The 14,150-nt window shown below is 51.6% G+C and overlaps 1 protein-coding gene across 2 annotated transcripts; it reads left to right on the top strand.

Annotated features, from left to right (window-relative positions):
- Positions 1-479: 479 nt before the first annotated feature.
- MFNG (MFNG O-fucosylpeptide 3-beta-N-acetylglucosaminyltransferase) lies at positions 480-13,073 on the top strand. 2 transcript variants are annotated; one of them, XM_084526183.1, is made up of 8 exons: positions 480-1,378; positions 5,798-5,846; positions 6,469-6,571; positions 6,666-6,819; positions 7,381-7,466; positions 8,793-8,958; positions 9,393-9,478; positions 10,302-13,073. In XM_084526183.1, the coding sequence occupies exons 1-8, from the start codon at positions 1,028-1,030 to the stop codon at positions 10,366-10,368; spliced, it is 1,062 nt and encodes a 353-aa protein (XP_084382309.1). In that variant the 5' UTR covers positions 480-1,027; the 3' UTR covers positions 10,369-13,073. The 2 variants fall into 2 exon arrangements, with proteins under 2 accessions (XP_084382309.1, XP_084382308.1); XM_084526182.1 differs by having other exon boundaries at positions 10,299-13,073.
- The last annotated feature ends 1,077 nt before the right edge of the window (positions 13,074-14,150 follow it).

Genomic DNA, 14,150 nt, shown 5'->3' with positions numbered 1-14,150 from the left:
TGGATGTGCCAGTTTCCTACAGGACTTGTCCGGGGTTCTTTTTAGAGGGCGTATGGGGGTAGCAGGAGACCCAGAGTCCTGTTTTGGGAGGCAGTGTGGGGTAAAAAGGCAGGGATTCGGAGTGGTGAAAGCTCTGGAGCAGGGGGATTTTGTGCAAAAACATGTTTCTTCCCAACAACAGCTCACCTGAACCTGCACCTGTTCCCCCTTCCCTCCTCCCGTAACATTAAACAGGGCTTGGGGCCCCCAAAATAGGACTGGGAGCCCCTCGGGGAGCTGGGCTTTCACAGCAACAGGTTTGTTCCCCCACATCAGCTGCTCGCCACCTGCGAGAGGGCCCAGCCTGGGGTCTTGGCACAGCGGGTGAGGCGAAGCAAACCCCGCTATCAGGCTGGGGGCTGCCCCCCTTCATCCTCCACCCTCCATCCTCTTCCTCCCCCCGGGGCTGGTGCTCCGCCCCATGCCCGGAGGCGGGACCGGGGCTGGCAGGGAGCAAGACTGAGCTGCACTGAGGGAGCAGGTGGACGGACAGACAGACCAGCTGCTCGCATGGCACCCAGCTCCTTCCCACAGCCCTGCTCCGGCCCCATGCGTCCGCCACGGAGCCCCTGGCTTGGGTGCGCAGGCTGGGGTCTTCTGGGGAACTGATGTCTTCGGTCTGGGCTCCCCCTCGATGGCTCTGATCTCCTCTGGCACCCTCTCCACCCCCAGCCCAGGACCCTCGTCTTCTCCACCAGGAGCAGGGATGCTCGCTTTCCTCCTGGCGAGCTGTACCAGCCACCCACCAGTCGTCCCGGAGTGTTTTCCTGCCACGCGTCCCTGCCTCGCTGGGTGATCAAGCCCCCCTCGGTCTGTGGAAATTCCCCTCGCTTCATCTCTCTCCTCGGGGACTGCTGTCACTTTGGATTTCGGATCTTCACCCACCCCAGTCCTCGGCCTCAGCCTATTTGTTCCTCGCTCTCGGCTCGTCCTGCCCTGCAGAAGGTTTAGAGAAGCGTGGGCAGGTTCTGGTGGAGGTACGTCAGCCATGGGCCGCCGGCTCCTCCGTGGTCTGTCTGGAGCAGCAGTTTTCCTGGTCAGCGTGGCCCTCCTCTCCGTACGGCACCGTGGGGCTCAGGAAACATCTGGAGAAACATCCCCGGGGCTCAGAGACGGGATGCTGGAGAACCCGGAGCGATGGACACAAAAAAGTTCAGAAGATGCCGTGAGAGGTGGAGGCAGGGGGCAGAACCTGCAGATTCAGCCTCCGGAGGAATACAGGACCCAAGGAAGCCTGACCCTTGGAGACGTCTTCATAGCGGTGAAGACCACCAAGAGATTTCACCAGAGCAGGATGGAGCTGCTCCTGGACACGTGGATAGCCCGGGCAAGAGAGCAGGTGAGCGTGTGGATTTGGGCTGCAGAGGGGTTGCTTGGCGGTGGGATTGGGGACGGGGTGTCTGTAGGGAGGGACAAAGCCAATGGAAGGGGAAATTGGGTACTGCGGTCCCACCCTTTGCCTCGTTTTCCCTAACTCTCCCCTGTGTTCATACCGAATGGTGGGTGCTACCCAGCAAAATGTTGCTTTGGTACCTGGTTGATGGGGAGGGTGGCCAGAGAAGCTGAAGAGCTTCCACTGGTGGCCAGATTGTGGTGGTCAGAGAGGTTGAAGAGCCTCTGTGGGCTCTTCACATGCAGGCTGTGAGGATGAGCGCTCTCAGCAAGCGTCGCCATCCCCTAAACTAATCCTGACTCTTTTGGCTTGAGGTGTCGGGGATTTGCTTTCATTTTCTTTAACCACTGACACCGCAGACGGCCCCAGCCGCACCGGAGGGGGAGCGCAGGTCTTCCAGGAGCCGTCTGAAATGGTGGCCTTCTGCCTCCTCGTGCCATGGGTTTGCAAGGCTTGGCGCTGAGGCTCCCCCTGGTTTAACGAGGTGAATTCAGGCCTCAGCAAAGAAGGCAGATGGGGGTGGAGGTTTTTGGGTAGGAGAGCGCTCGAAGCAAGGCAGGGTTTTCTGGGTAAGGGTGGTTTTCCACTTTCTGGTGCTGCAACCGTCTGGTCTGCTGCGGTTGTCACAGGAAGCCGTGTCCTATTTCGGGCACACTTCCTCTCCTGTCTGCGCGTCCATCTTAGCATCTGAGATACCCTGCTTCCTCCTCCAGACACACTTCTCCTCCCCACCCACCCGTTCCTGCCCTCAGCCCAACAGCTCTTTGGAGAAGCCAAACCACGCCATGTGCCCACGCCGGCATCAAAGACCACCAAAAAGGCTTTTGGAGCAGGTTTGCAAGGAGCCCCTGACCTTGCCCTCCTCGTGTGATCGACAGACAGATGTCTGGCCGTCCTGCAGATGGCAGGAATCAGACGGCAGCTCCCCCATGCTCACCTGGCCGTCTCTTTTTGACAGACAAATGAAGTCCCAGCCTGGGATGAGGTGGTGAATTTTCTGTGCTGCTGCCAGCCCAGTAGGAAATGCTCCACGAACTGAGCAGAAGAATGGGAAGCGAGGGGTTGAATGGGAGGGTCAGTCATTTTTAAAGTGCTTTTCCATTGCTATCAGATGCTGTTGGAAGCTCAGGGCTTTCCTTCCCTCCTGTCTGCTTCCCCTCCCTGCCTCACCCCAAATTTTCCATTTGTTTCTTCTGTTTTTTTACTAACTGGGCTTAAGGGCAGGAGAGGGGGAGAGAGGCAAAGAGAAATACATGAAAGCTAAAAGTTTTTCTTTCCTTTATTTAAAAAGCAAGCAAGCAAACAAACAAATAAAAAAACTGTTGGGTTGTACTTGGAGGTAGGGGAAAGGGTTAGTTCTGAAAAATTGACAACATAGAAACCCTTGCTTAGCAGGAAGAAAAAAAGAGAGAAAGAGAGCTCTCAGTTTGCACAGGTTATTTAATTGTCATGTGGCCATGGACAGGTTGCTAGAGCTCCTACTAATGAATTTTTATAGGCTTTAAAACCCAGGTCTTGGAAGCACTGATGTGCAGGAACTGTCTTCTAGGGCTGACCTGCCACTTTGCTCTCTCGCTGGCTCTAACTCATCGCTGGAGACTGATTCAGCGTGTCCCTCTCCGCAGGTAGCCAGTGGGGAAATTTTGGCAGCTGGCTGTGCTCCTGATGCCAAGCCTGGCTTCAGAGCTGGTTACCTGCACGGTGTCCTCCCGAAGGAAGTAACCCAGACCTCAAAGGCCAGGCTTAGGTGACTGCGCCAGGAGGCAGGACCAGCTGTGGCCTTTTATGATTAGGAGAGATTGCACAGGAGCCAAATTAAAAGTCTTCTGTGTTGGACTCTGTTTGGGTATAATGAGAGAGAGAGGATTTCCCTTGAAATTGCACTGTTTAAGCAGAAGTTGTTCAGCTGGTGGGAGGTGGGGAAAGGGAAGTACAGGGTGGGTGCTCTTCCAGGAGCCAGATTGTGATCTCTCTCTTGAGAACTAATCCAGTGCAAACTTTTCGCTGGAACTTGCTGTAGAAATCATTTCAAGCCCATTACTGAGAAAAGGCTTCATCTAAGCAGAAGTGTCAGTTTTGATGGCTGTTAAGGCTGGACAGCATCTTGAAGTGGCTGGAACTCTTAGCCCCCGTGGTTTGGATGAAAATAAGTCTCGATTTCAGGTCTGAAATGGCATTTCGTTCAGTAACACAAACGAATTCTAGCAACCTCCCCTCCTTACAGCAAGCCAAACATCCAGCTGATGGAAATGAAAACTTTGAATGACCCATCCTCAGAAGTTTTTCACATTTTCAGTGTTGTGAATGCAGTGTAGATTTTGAATCTCTTCTCTGCCCAGACACACCATTAACCCTGTTGATGCATTTGCATTTTGGAGGCCGTTTCTTCCTGGAAAAGGGACAGCCTCGGAGATTAATGTGACCCTGGACTGTCAGGTTCCACATGTGTATTCCCTTTTTCTAGTTTTCATTTCTTTGTTTCTAAATTTTGGGCTGAGGAAACCTCAAAATCTAGCGTTTATCCATGACGTGGGCACCTATGTTCATGGAGAGCTGCCAGTCCAAGCCCCTTGGCACCAGCAGCTCTGTATCACTGCTAACACCTCTGTCCATCAGACACCCTTTCCCACCCAGCCACCTTCTCTGCTCCTGCACGGCCCCACAGATGGTCTGGTGAAGCACAGGGGGGTGGATATGGTAGAGGGGCTGCTTCTCTCCAACCCAGCATCCACACTCGTAGCCTCTTTATTCCAGTTCTGTTGGAGGGTTTGATGTTTCCCATGGTGATGATGCTCCTTCAGCCTTGGGTTCCTGCAGGAGCATATCAGGTGTCTCTAAAACAGCATTCTCCACCTCGCATCAAGAGGAAAGTGGGAGCCTTGGGGTGTTTTCACAAATAGAAAACCTAGAAGAAGGTACACATCCCCATTTTAAGTCAGTCAGACATGACGTTGGTTAGGCACATGATTTCTGGATGGTTTTATACCTGTAAGCAAGTCATTTCTAGCAACAATATTTCTGTTTTTTGAAAACATCAGGAAGTTTCAAGGGTTTCGGAACTGTTTTCTTAAGATGAATTATTTGTCATGGTGGAAATTTCTGCCTTTAAATGTGCTAGCAAGGGAAATCCCGTGTCACTGTGAATGCCTGCTGTGCCTGAACCTTAGGGTACAGTTGCCTGACCTAGTGCAACTCCTTCACTTGAGACTTTGCTAATTGCTTCCTGTCCTCTGATTACCTTGGAAATTTCTTAAACCAAGCGGGTCTGTCACTGGGGTCAGGTAGGACTGTGTGCACGGTCAGTTATTGCAATCAGCTGTGGGAGGGGAATTCACCGAGTCACTGCAGCTCAGACATTTGAGACTGTGAGCCCATCCTGCCATCTCTGCTTGGCTGGGTGATCTCTGAGGGTCCTTCACTGCCTTCCTTGCTGTTTATCGATCTAATGTTTAGATCATTTCTCTTCCCACACCTCGCTGGCGGGGGCACATCACCCAACCCAAATGCATGGGATGCAGGGAGATGTAGAGGGAAAGAAACTCAGCTCATCAGAGCAATGACAGCTCCTACGAGCTGGTGTCCATCTGCCTTGTGCCTTTTGTCCCTGCCCAGGTGCTGTTTAACCAGCCTGCAGGCAGCTGGTGGAGAGACTGTTTAAGGCTTGTGCCTCCTTTTTAATTTCATGAAAGCTCATTTTCTGCCTGAGGAAAGCTTTTCTCCCCGAGCCCTGATCCCTGGCTGGCCCTGAGGAGGGGGAGACATGCCACATAATGGCAGAGAGGGGGATTAGAGAGCCTGGGGGTGGAGGAAGAGGAGGAGGAGGCAGGCAAGCAGCAGGGGGCTGTGCACACTTATCACACAAACAGATGTTCTCCTTTCAACTCGAGCATCGTTCAACCACAATGCATGCATTTTTTCTGCAACTGACACCAAAGCCAGGCCTCCCTCAACCCCTTGCTTGGTGTTGCAGGTCCTCTTGTCCCTCTTCTCAAGGCTTCAGGGGGAAAAATAAAGCAACACGAGCAGGGATGGTGCTGGCGGGGGGATGTTGGGTGGCAAAGGAAGCGCCGATCCTGCTCAGGGCAATGAGCAGCCCCTGCAAAGCCCATCCTGTGCATGGGGAGGAAGCAGCACGAAGCAACAGCAGGGCAAGACGTGCAGTGTTGGGGTCTGTGTGCATCTCCTTTGAGGGTTTTGAGAGGTTTAATTGGGAAGGGGGAGCAGTGGGGCAGCCACTGTCCCTCTGTTCCTCTGCTGCCTGGTGCCTGGCATGGGAGCATGGCAGCAAGGCCTGCCTTGGGGTGGGTGGCCAGGAGCAGCACCAGCTCCAGGCCTGGCAGTAACCTCGTTTTCTCATCTCCCCAGACGTACGTCTTCACCGATGAAGAAGATGATGCCCTGAAGAGGAGAATGGGTAACCACCTTTCCCACATCACCACCTCACTCTTCTTGCCTTCAGTTTCTAAGCTTTCGTGGCCTTTGGCTGGCCAGACGGCTGGCTCCAGGCATGCAGCACAAGCACCCAGGGAGAAAACCTCACCCTGTACCTTGTCTGGCCATGGGCAGGGTGGAAGTGCAGCTAGCAGGGGACCTAGCCTTGGGCAAGATGCTTTGCTTTCTCCTGGCTTCTTTTCCTAGGTTGGGGGAAGGATGGGACTTCTGTGGCTGTGGGACACAGTGAGGTGGTGATAAGGGAGCTGCTCTCTGCGAGGTGCAGTGGTGGCAAGGGGAAAGTAGAGTGCTGAGCTGATGACTAAGCTCTTGTCCTTATTGTACCATTTGTGGGGTGGAGTCTAGCTATAAGAATCACAAAATGGTTTGGGTTAGAGCTCAGAGAAGGGTTGTGTGTAGTGAACTGCTTGGGGTTGATGGGGGAAGAGGCGAGCAGGTGGAAGATGCCCACATCATGGCAGGCTTGGATCAGGGGGGGCGAGAGGAAGCTGGGCGTGAGCAAACCTCTTCCCTCCTGCCCAGAGGTCCTCTCCGTGGCCATGTGGGCCAGCCCTGAGCCTCAGCCTTTTTTTTTTTCCCCGCAGGCGACCATGTGGTGTTCACCAACTGCTCCACCGAGCACAGCCACCCGGCCCTCTCCTGCAAGATGGCCGCAGAGTTCGACGCGTTCCTGGCCAGTGGCCGGAGGTGAGCTGGGGCTGCTGCCTGAGGGAAACCCCACGGGGCTGCCGGCACCTCCTTACTGCCATCCTCTTGTGTCTTCGCTCCCGTCTCCCTCCAGCTGGTTCTGCCATTTGGATGACGACAACTATCTGAACCCTCAGGCCCTCCTGCAGCTGCTGTCCTCCTACTCCCCGACGCGGGATGTCTACCTGGGGAAACCCAGCCTGAACCGACCCATCCGGGCCTCTGAAACGCTGCGCAACAACCAGACGGTATGTTTTATTTAATACTGTGGCTCATCAGCTGGACCCTGATGAGAGAAAGGTCCCAGGAGCAAGAGACAGCTGAGAACACACCGGTCCTGTCTGAACGCAGTAACATGCATTGACTCACTCCAGTCTACCTAGAGGAAGGGAAAGTGATGTCTCATGGTGCTGCTGCTCCGTTGGGTGCCCATCTGCAAGGAGATCAGCCTGCCTTGGGATGGATCAGCCCTGCTCTAGCAGGCTGGCAGAACTCAGCCTGGATTTCCAGCTAGCCTTCCTTAGCACGCACGATGTGATTTGGCCAGTGGTCTCTCCGCCTCTGCTTGCTCATTTTTCTCTTTGAGCTCAGAGTGCCATGAGAGCAGCCTTGCTCATCCTGGCTTCCCAGCCATGTGAGATCAAAATTGGTGCTGTACTACTACCACGTCCCTCTGGGCAGCAGTTTTGGGGTGACAATAGGGCTCTGTTTATCTCTGTGTCAAAGCTGGGTTTCCAGCATTCCCATCTCCAGGAGCATGATGTTCCTCTGAGCCTCTGCCATTGATTTGTTCTGCTGTTTCTCTCCAGAAATCCGTGCACTTCTGGTTTGCCACAGGAGGGGCCGGGTTCTGCATCAGCCGAAAGCTGGCAAGGAAGATGGTGCCTTGGGCCAGGTGAGCTGTGCAGCCGGTGGGTATATGAGCCTTTGGGGATTAGGAACACAGACACACAGTGATCCCTGGCAGCGTCAAATCTGGATTTGTGTCTGTGATGCTTGCAAGGATGTTTGCAAGGGTGCAGAGTGCCACGCGCTTCAAATCTGTAAGCATGTGGGACTGGAGGAAGGATGTAGTGGGTGGGTCTCCCACCTGATTAAAAAGAGACAACAGCAGGCACGTCAGCAGACGTGATCATAGGATGACGCACTCCCTCCTCCCCAACTCCTTTCAGCTCTTGGTTATTCCCCCACCCTCCTTCCCTTTTATTTCAGCTTCTTCTGATTCTTTTCCTAAGTATTTTCCCTGTCTGTGTATCTCCCCTCGCTCTTCCTCTTTCCAATCTCCTCTGCCTCCCTCCTGAACTAATTTTCCGTTTCCCCACCCCAAACCCTCTTACAGTGGCCACTGTCATTTCCTCATCTTGATGCACAGAGAACAGGTCCCGGGGTCTTGCGTTAGCCCAGCCTACAAGAAGATGTTTTCCAGGATGCCCTAGGTTGTGTAACAGGCTATATGTGCATATATCAACAGGAAACATCTGTGCCAGCCTTAACCAGATCTTTGCATAGCCAGAAAGACAGATCTGATGTACACCAGGTGGTCCTGTTTTTGCTGGTTTAGCTGAAGGCCATGATACATGTGCTGTGCTAGACCCAGACAGGAAAATGGTCTGTGATCCAGGGTAAAATTAAAGTGGCATGGACAGAAAACACCTAATCTGTCATAAAGGCTGCCACTACTGTGTTAAAAGGCTTTAAACCCATTTGAACTAGCTGAGGGGCGTGTTAGAGTAGACGGCGCTTTGTGTCATGTGGCTGCTTCCAGTTACAAGAGCCCTGAAGCGAGGTTTACCCTGTCATCAAAGCAAGTCTGTGGTGCTGCAATAGGGTGAAGCCAATGAGCAGCTCATTTCAGCTGAAAGATTGTCCCGTTCCCTCTTCCTCCTGGTCCTGGCCATGCAGTCCTGCCATTTCTCTTGTGCTGGCTTGTCTGACCCCTGAATGACTCAGTGCAGCTCACCAAACAGCTGGAGAACTAACTTGGCACAGCCTCTGCAAGCTCTCTGAATCAGCTCGCTGAGGATATATATCAGGGACAGCATCAAATACTTGGTGGGACTGCATGGCTGGGTGTGGTTGAAGAGCAAACACACTCCTACATCTACAGGTGGGACTGGGGGATTCTTGCCTTGTTTCAAGGTTTATTCTGGTTTTCAGTGAAGTGGTTGCCTATATCTCCCCACCTCCTTCTCCTAACCCACCCAGCTCTGCTCTCTTCCAGCGGCAGGAACTTCCTGAGCACTTCAGAGCTCATCCGCCTGCCGGATGACTGCACCATGGGGTACATCATCGAGTGCAAAGTTGGTGGGCAGCTGCTGCCCAACGCCCTCTTCCACTCCCACCTGGAGAACCTGCAGCTCATCCCCACCTCCCGCCTCACGCAGCAGGTGAGCAGGGGAAACAGAACAAGAGAGAGGTGTGCGAGGAAGGGGAGAAGCAATAAGGAGCAGAGGGTGCCTGCAGCACAGGTGACAGTCACAGTGGCCCAGGGTCAGTGGTGGGGAACACGGGTACAGGGAGTGATGGGAGGACTGGGGGAACATGGCAAAAGGACATGGAGAAATGCTGATTTTTGGGGAAGGGGGCTTTACACCACATCCTCCTTGCATGGGGAGATAACAAGGGGTGTAGGGGGCTTGGAGAGGGCCAAGGACTCAAGTGATGGACCATTATGGGCAGGAGGAGAGGAGAGGTGGAAGGCAGAGGCCAAGCCAGCAGAGAAGGAAAAAGAACACGAGCTTTTGTTACCCAAAGCAAGTTCCTTGCTCCTGAGCTCACCTCCTCACCCTCCCTGCTCCTTTCTCCCCACTCCTCTTTGCAGGTCACACTCAGCTATGGTGTCTTTGAGAACAAGCTCAATGTTATTGAACTGAGTGGTCCCTTCTCACTGCAGGAAGATCCCTCAAGGTACGGGGCATGAGTGATCTGGGCCACTCCATGGTTTGAGCTGTCAGACAATAGGCTGGGAAGGGGAGGCAGCTAAATGGGGTGTGGGAGGTCTAGAGTGAGGGACAGAAACCTTGCAGTCGCATGGCTTATCGGGTGAGGAGCACACCAGCATTAAGATGTTTGTGAACACTTACAAACTTTGAAAACCCTATTGGATGAACGGAAAGAAAAGAAGTATCGTAACATTTTATTTGGACAGTTACCGAGCCAAAAGTTTTACCATTTATTTCACACTGAGAATGAACAAGCTAACCTTTTACCTCTGGGACAGGAACTGAAATGTTCTTCTAAACTCAGGAGAGGAAATTGTGCTTTATTTTACTTTGCTTTGCTGAGGAAATTGAAGGGAGAAAAGAAAAAGGTTTACTTCAGGATGACCGCAAACAAAAGCGTTCTTTGATTTACTTTCTCTGGTTTGAGTGAATAAACCTAAAGCTGCTATTTGCAGAGCATGGGTAAGAAGTTTTTGGCTGGAGACAGCAGGGGTAGGAAGCCACCAGGCAATGAAAAGACCATCCAGAGAACCACGTAGTGGGGGCTGGTGATCCATGGGCTTGGGATACATGGTCCAGGGCAGGATTGAGGTGTTGGAGGAAGGTTTGGCTGCCCCGCTGTGCCAAGACGAGACACCATAAGATGAACAGCCAGTCCTGGAGCACTGTAATGCAGGGACAGCATCTGGTGTGGGTGGGATGTGGCACGAGGGAGAAGTCTTTCATTCTCTAGCTTTGCCCTGCAGTAAAAACTGCCTCCTGATCCTCCTTCACTCTTTCCCCAGCAGGTTTCGATCGCTCCACTGCCACCTCTACCCCGACACCTCCTGGTGCCTGCAGGCTGCTGGCTGGTGATGCCCAAGCCCCAGCTACAGTGGGTCCTGCCGACCTTGTGCTTGTAGGGGGTGAGACACGGAAGAAGCTCAGCGCTCCCAACTTCCCCTTTGCTGTGGCAGTCTTGGGTCCTTGCTGAGTACCGGTGATACGGGACAAGAGAGATCAGTGCCAAAGCAGAAAAAGGACTGGGTGGAGATGGGCACGGCTGCTGTGGATTCATCTTGCTGGACTATAAAAGCCCTGGGTCAGGGTACCCAGTGCCAGGCTGGGGTTCGCTGACAGCATACTTTGGCTCCAGCCTCTCTGAGCAGGCTTCCTTCCTCCGTACCTGCTTGTGCTTTCCCCATTTCCCACTTTTCCCAGCCACAGCCCCTTGGCCGAGTCTCTGCCTAGTTAAACTCTGACTCTGCCCTCCCTTCAGAAATGGAAAATGTGGCCATTTCTGTGCTGAATGAGTGCTGGAAAAACACAGTTCCTGTCTGGCTGAGGGGAGACGGGCAGGAAATACAAGAAATCAGGAATCCCCCTTGGCTAGGACAAGGGAGAGGATGCAGAATGGGGAAGACAGTAGGACAGACAGAGATGAGGATGGTTCCTTTACTGAACATTGAAGGCTTGATCTTGGATGGCCCTGCATTATTCCTCTCTTTTTACCTTCCTGATATGGGGTCAGGATAATCTTTTGCTCTAATTACCAACCTGTCGTCTGAGATTAGACTCCAATTCCTACCTGCGAGAGAGGAGACACAGAGGATTAGAACTGGCTGAAAGAGAGGAGAAAGGAAGAGATGGAGAAGGAGTGCTCAGGAGCGGATTAGAGGTTACAGCTTTATAATCTTCTCTGTGCCCCGACCGAAAAAAATTAAGTCATGAAGGAATGGAAACAGCAGGGCAAAGAGCTTTTTATCTCTGCATTTCTTTCCTCCAGATGCTAAGAGCTGCTTTCTGCCTTCCTGCTGTCCCTGCTGAGCGCAACAGGGAGAAGGAGCCGGCCCAAATAGGTTACAAGCTCTCTGGCACATTTACGGGGAGCCCTCAGCTCTGCCACAAAAGCTGGGCAATTCTGCTCGATGGGGAATGAACTTTGGCACCATTTTGTCCTTGGACACATGGATAAATGTCTGGGGGAGAGCGTTGCAAGGAAAGCTGGAAGGCGAAGAGACTGCTTTAGATGGCAGGTGGCACCACAAACAGGTATTTCTCTTTAAAGAGTGTTTCAAAACAGGCTGCTGGGATCTGTGAGAGATTCCTGTAATCTCTGGATGAAAGAACAAATGCCCTTTCTCCAAAGAGCTGCTCGGCTTTGATGCTGCTGATCTGACTAAGCCTGCTGGTGGGCTGGAGGAGCCAAGGGGGACTCTCGCTGTGCCTCTACCATGCAAAAAACGGGTCACCCTGTCACCCCGTCCCACCCTCACCCCCCAAACAACAGCATCCCCTACACAGCATGCACAAAGCTTAAAGGTAAGGCATCAGAAATACCTTCTACCTCAGCAAGGAGGGACCTAGAAATAAATGAGCACTTTAATTACTGGCAAAGAAGAAAGCAGGCGTTTGCGGAGCTGTTTTCCAGCCCGGTCATTCTTGCGGGCATTAGGCAGCTTGTGAAGCAGCAGAGAGCTCTGCTTTCTGCTCCTGCACAATGTGCCTTTGAACTGGAGAATCATGCTGAGCAGGGGCAGGGGCTACTTGATGCCATTGACCATTCCTGGAAAACTGCAAAGCACTGGGCTCACACAGCTACGTGAAATGGAGCTCAAAATAGAGACAAGCCGGGTTTTAGAAGGTAGCTGCAGCATAAAGAAGTCCTGCCCAAAGGGCAAATGATTTTGTTTGAGCTTATCCAGAAGACAAAAAATGTTTCCATGAGAAGAAATGGGAGTCTTCAAGAGAAACCTACACTACTTGGATGTTTTGTTTTTTTGCCCATTCAAGTTCACAGCTGTGTTGTTAACTGAGTCGTGGCGTTAAAATGCCAGCCCTATCTGTAGATGCCCTGGCGGTGGTTAAAACACAATGAGATTCGGGTGCCTGGGGAAGATGAAGCTGGTCCAGCACACTTGCTTCCCTGGGAAGAAACTGGAAGCTTGCATTGGATCCTGGCCTCAGCTGGTCTGAATTGGCCTGGTGCCTTCTTCATGGCTGAAGATCAGATGTTAAATGGGTTGGGTCCTTGAGCAGCCACATGGGGATGGGTTTAAGACCAGGCTTTGCTGCTGGAGCCATGCCACTTCTATGGGAAAGGTCTCAGAACGAAACTGAGAAGAGACGAGAATCTGTCTGGGGCAGGGCATCTCTTGGGCTGTAGAGTAACAACTGACAGAAAAGTCCTGCTATGCCTGTGACGACAACGTGCTGCAAAGAAAATTGTTTCTCAGAGTTGGCGAAAAAAAAACCAACACAACCCACCCAGGGTTTCTCTAAGAACAGAGAGACAGCTTAAGGGGACATTCTCCTCTTGAAATCTGATCAACGTTAAAACCTGAGTTAAAATTAGTTTCAGGAATGGTTCCTGCCCCTGGGGCTTGCTGTCAGATGTTGTGGTTTTACAGTCTCATTTTCCTAGTTTATTAAAATGTTTAGCTGCTTGGGAAAATGAGAAACAATCTTCTGTGGAACTTTTCAGGGGATGGTCTTTTTTTATTCTCCTTCATGATTTTCTGATGTAACAGTCAAAGTTTTTGGAAAGGCTCCATTGAGCCAATTAAAATGTTGTGTTTTTCTTTTTGTCTTTCCTTTTTTTTTCTTTCCCTCTCTCACATTCCCATTTCTCGTTGTAGTACAAAATATATATATATCCCAAGAACCAACAGGGATGGAGAAGTGGTCTTTTGATTTTACTGGGGAAAAAAAAAAAAAAAGGGTCAAAGTCAAAGGTGTTGGCTTGACCCAGCTGTTGTACAGCATTAAGTGTAGTTCAGGATTTCAAGTAGAGAGACCTCAGCCTGCCCAACACCATAGCAACGAATGCTATTAATGATGTTTAAGCTGTGTACGGAAGATTCAGAGAAAGGGGAAGGAGGGGAAAAAAAAGCTAGTTACAGTATTTGAAATGTAAAGTATTAAGTGAGACTTTCATGTTAACAATGCCTTTTTTTTTTTTCTAATGCTTTCCCCTTAGCTGTGAATAATTTTTATAAGGGAACCCCTATTTGACAGTGTAAAAAATGCTAATGACTCTCCTTTCTTCAGGGGAAAAAGAGAAGTTAGTTGAAATAGGTGGGAAACTGCAGTTGTTGTTAAAGGCTTGAAGGGGAGAGAGAGAAGAATAGCAATGCTAGACAATGCTTCTCTCGCTGGTGCCAACTCCTCTTAACAGCTCTGCTGCTGAAGGAAAACACATTTCTGTGCCTCTCCGAGATGTACCAAGCTTGTACCCAGGCTGCAGCCGCAGCTCTCTCCCCAGGCCTCTTTTGCTGAAGATGCAGCCTCCAAAAGACTAACAGTTCATTAAACAGAAGCCAAAAGGTGAGAAATGGGCATGGGGAAAGACTGGAAGGGATGGAGCCACCAAGAGGAGCCTTGGAGGTGGACATGGGAATGGAAGCTGTGCGTTGATAGTGCTGATCTGGGAGGTGCTCAGCAAGAGTGGGAAAAGGGGGTCCTGCTCCCCCAAGTTGGTTTGGTTGGCTCCAAACCTCTTCTCTTTCTTCTTTTTCTTTATTTATGAGAAGCTGACGTGCTTTCATCTGCCATTTATACTCAATTCCTCGCAGAGGATTTGGCCTTTTAATTTTGAGTCTCCCTGTGCCTGTACTTACAATGAAGGCTCTTCAGGCAGTCCCGGGGTGGGATCAACA

Source organism: Aythya ferina (assembly GCF_964211825.1).
Source record: "Aythya ferina genome assembly, chromosome: 1".
Taxonomy (NCBI): domain Eukaryota; kingdom Metazoa; phylum Chordata; class Aves; order Anseriformes; family Anatidae; genus Aythya; species Aythya ferina.
The sequence above is the reverse complement of the archived record's forward strand: the minus strand, read 5'-3'. Positions and strand labels throughout refer to the sequence as shown.

What these genes read in the sequence shown, in the direction of transcription:
- MFNG (XM_084526182.1), top strand. Translation starts at nt 1,028, where the DNA reads ATGGGCCGCCGGCTCCTCCGTGGTCTGTCTGGAGCAGCAGTTTTCCTG. An exon ending in TGCCCTGAAGAGGAGAATGG is followed by an intron (nt 5,847 to 6,468) that starts GTAACCACCTTT and finishes TTTTCCCCGCAG; the next exon opens with GCGACCATGTGGTGTTCACC. An exon ending in CCTCCCGCCTCACGCAGCAG is followed by an intron (nt 8,959 to 9,392) that starts GTGAGCAGGGGA and finishes TCCTCTTTGCAG; the next exon opens with GTCACACTCAGCTATGGTGT.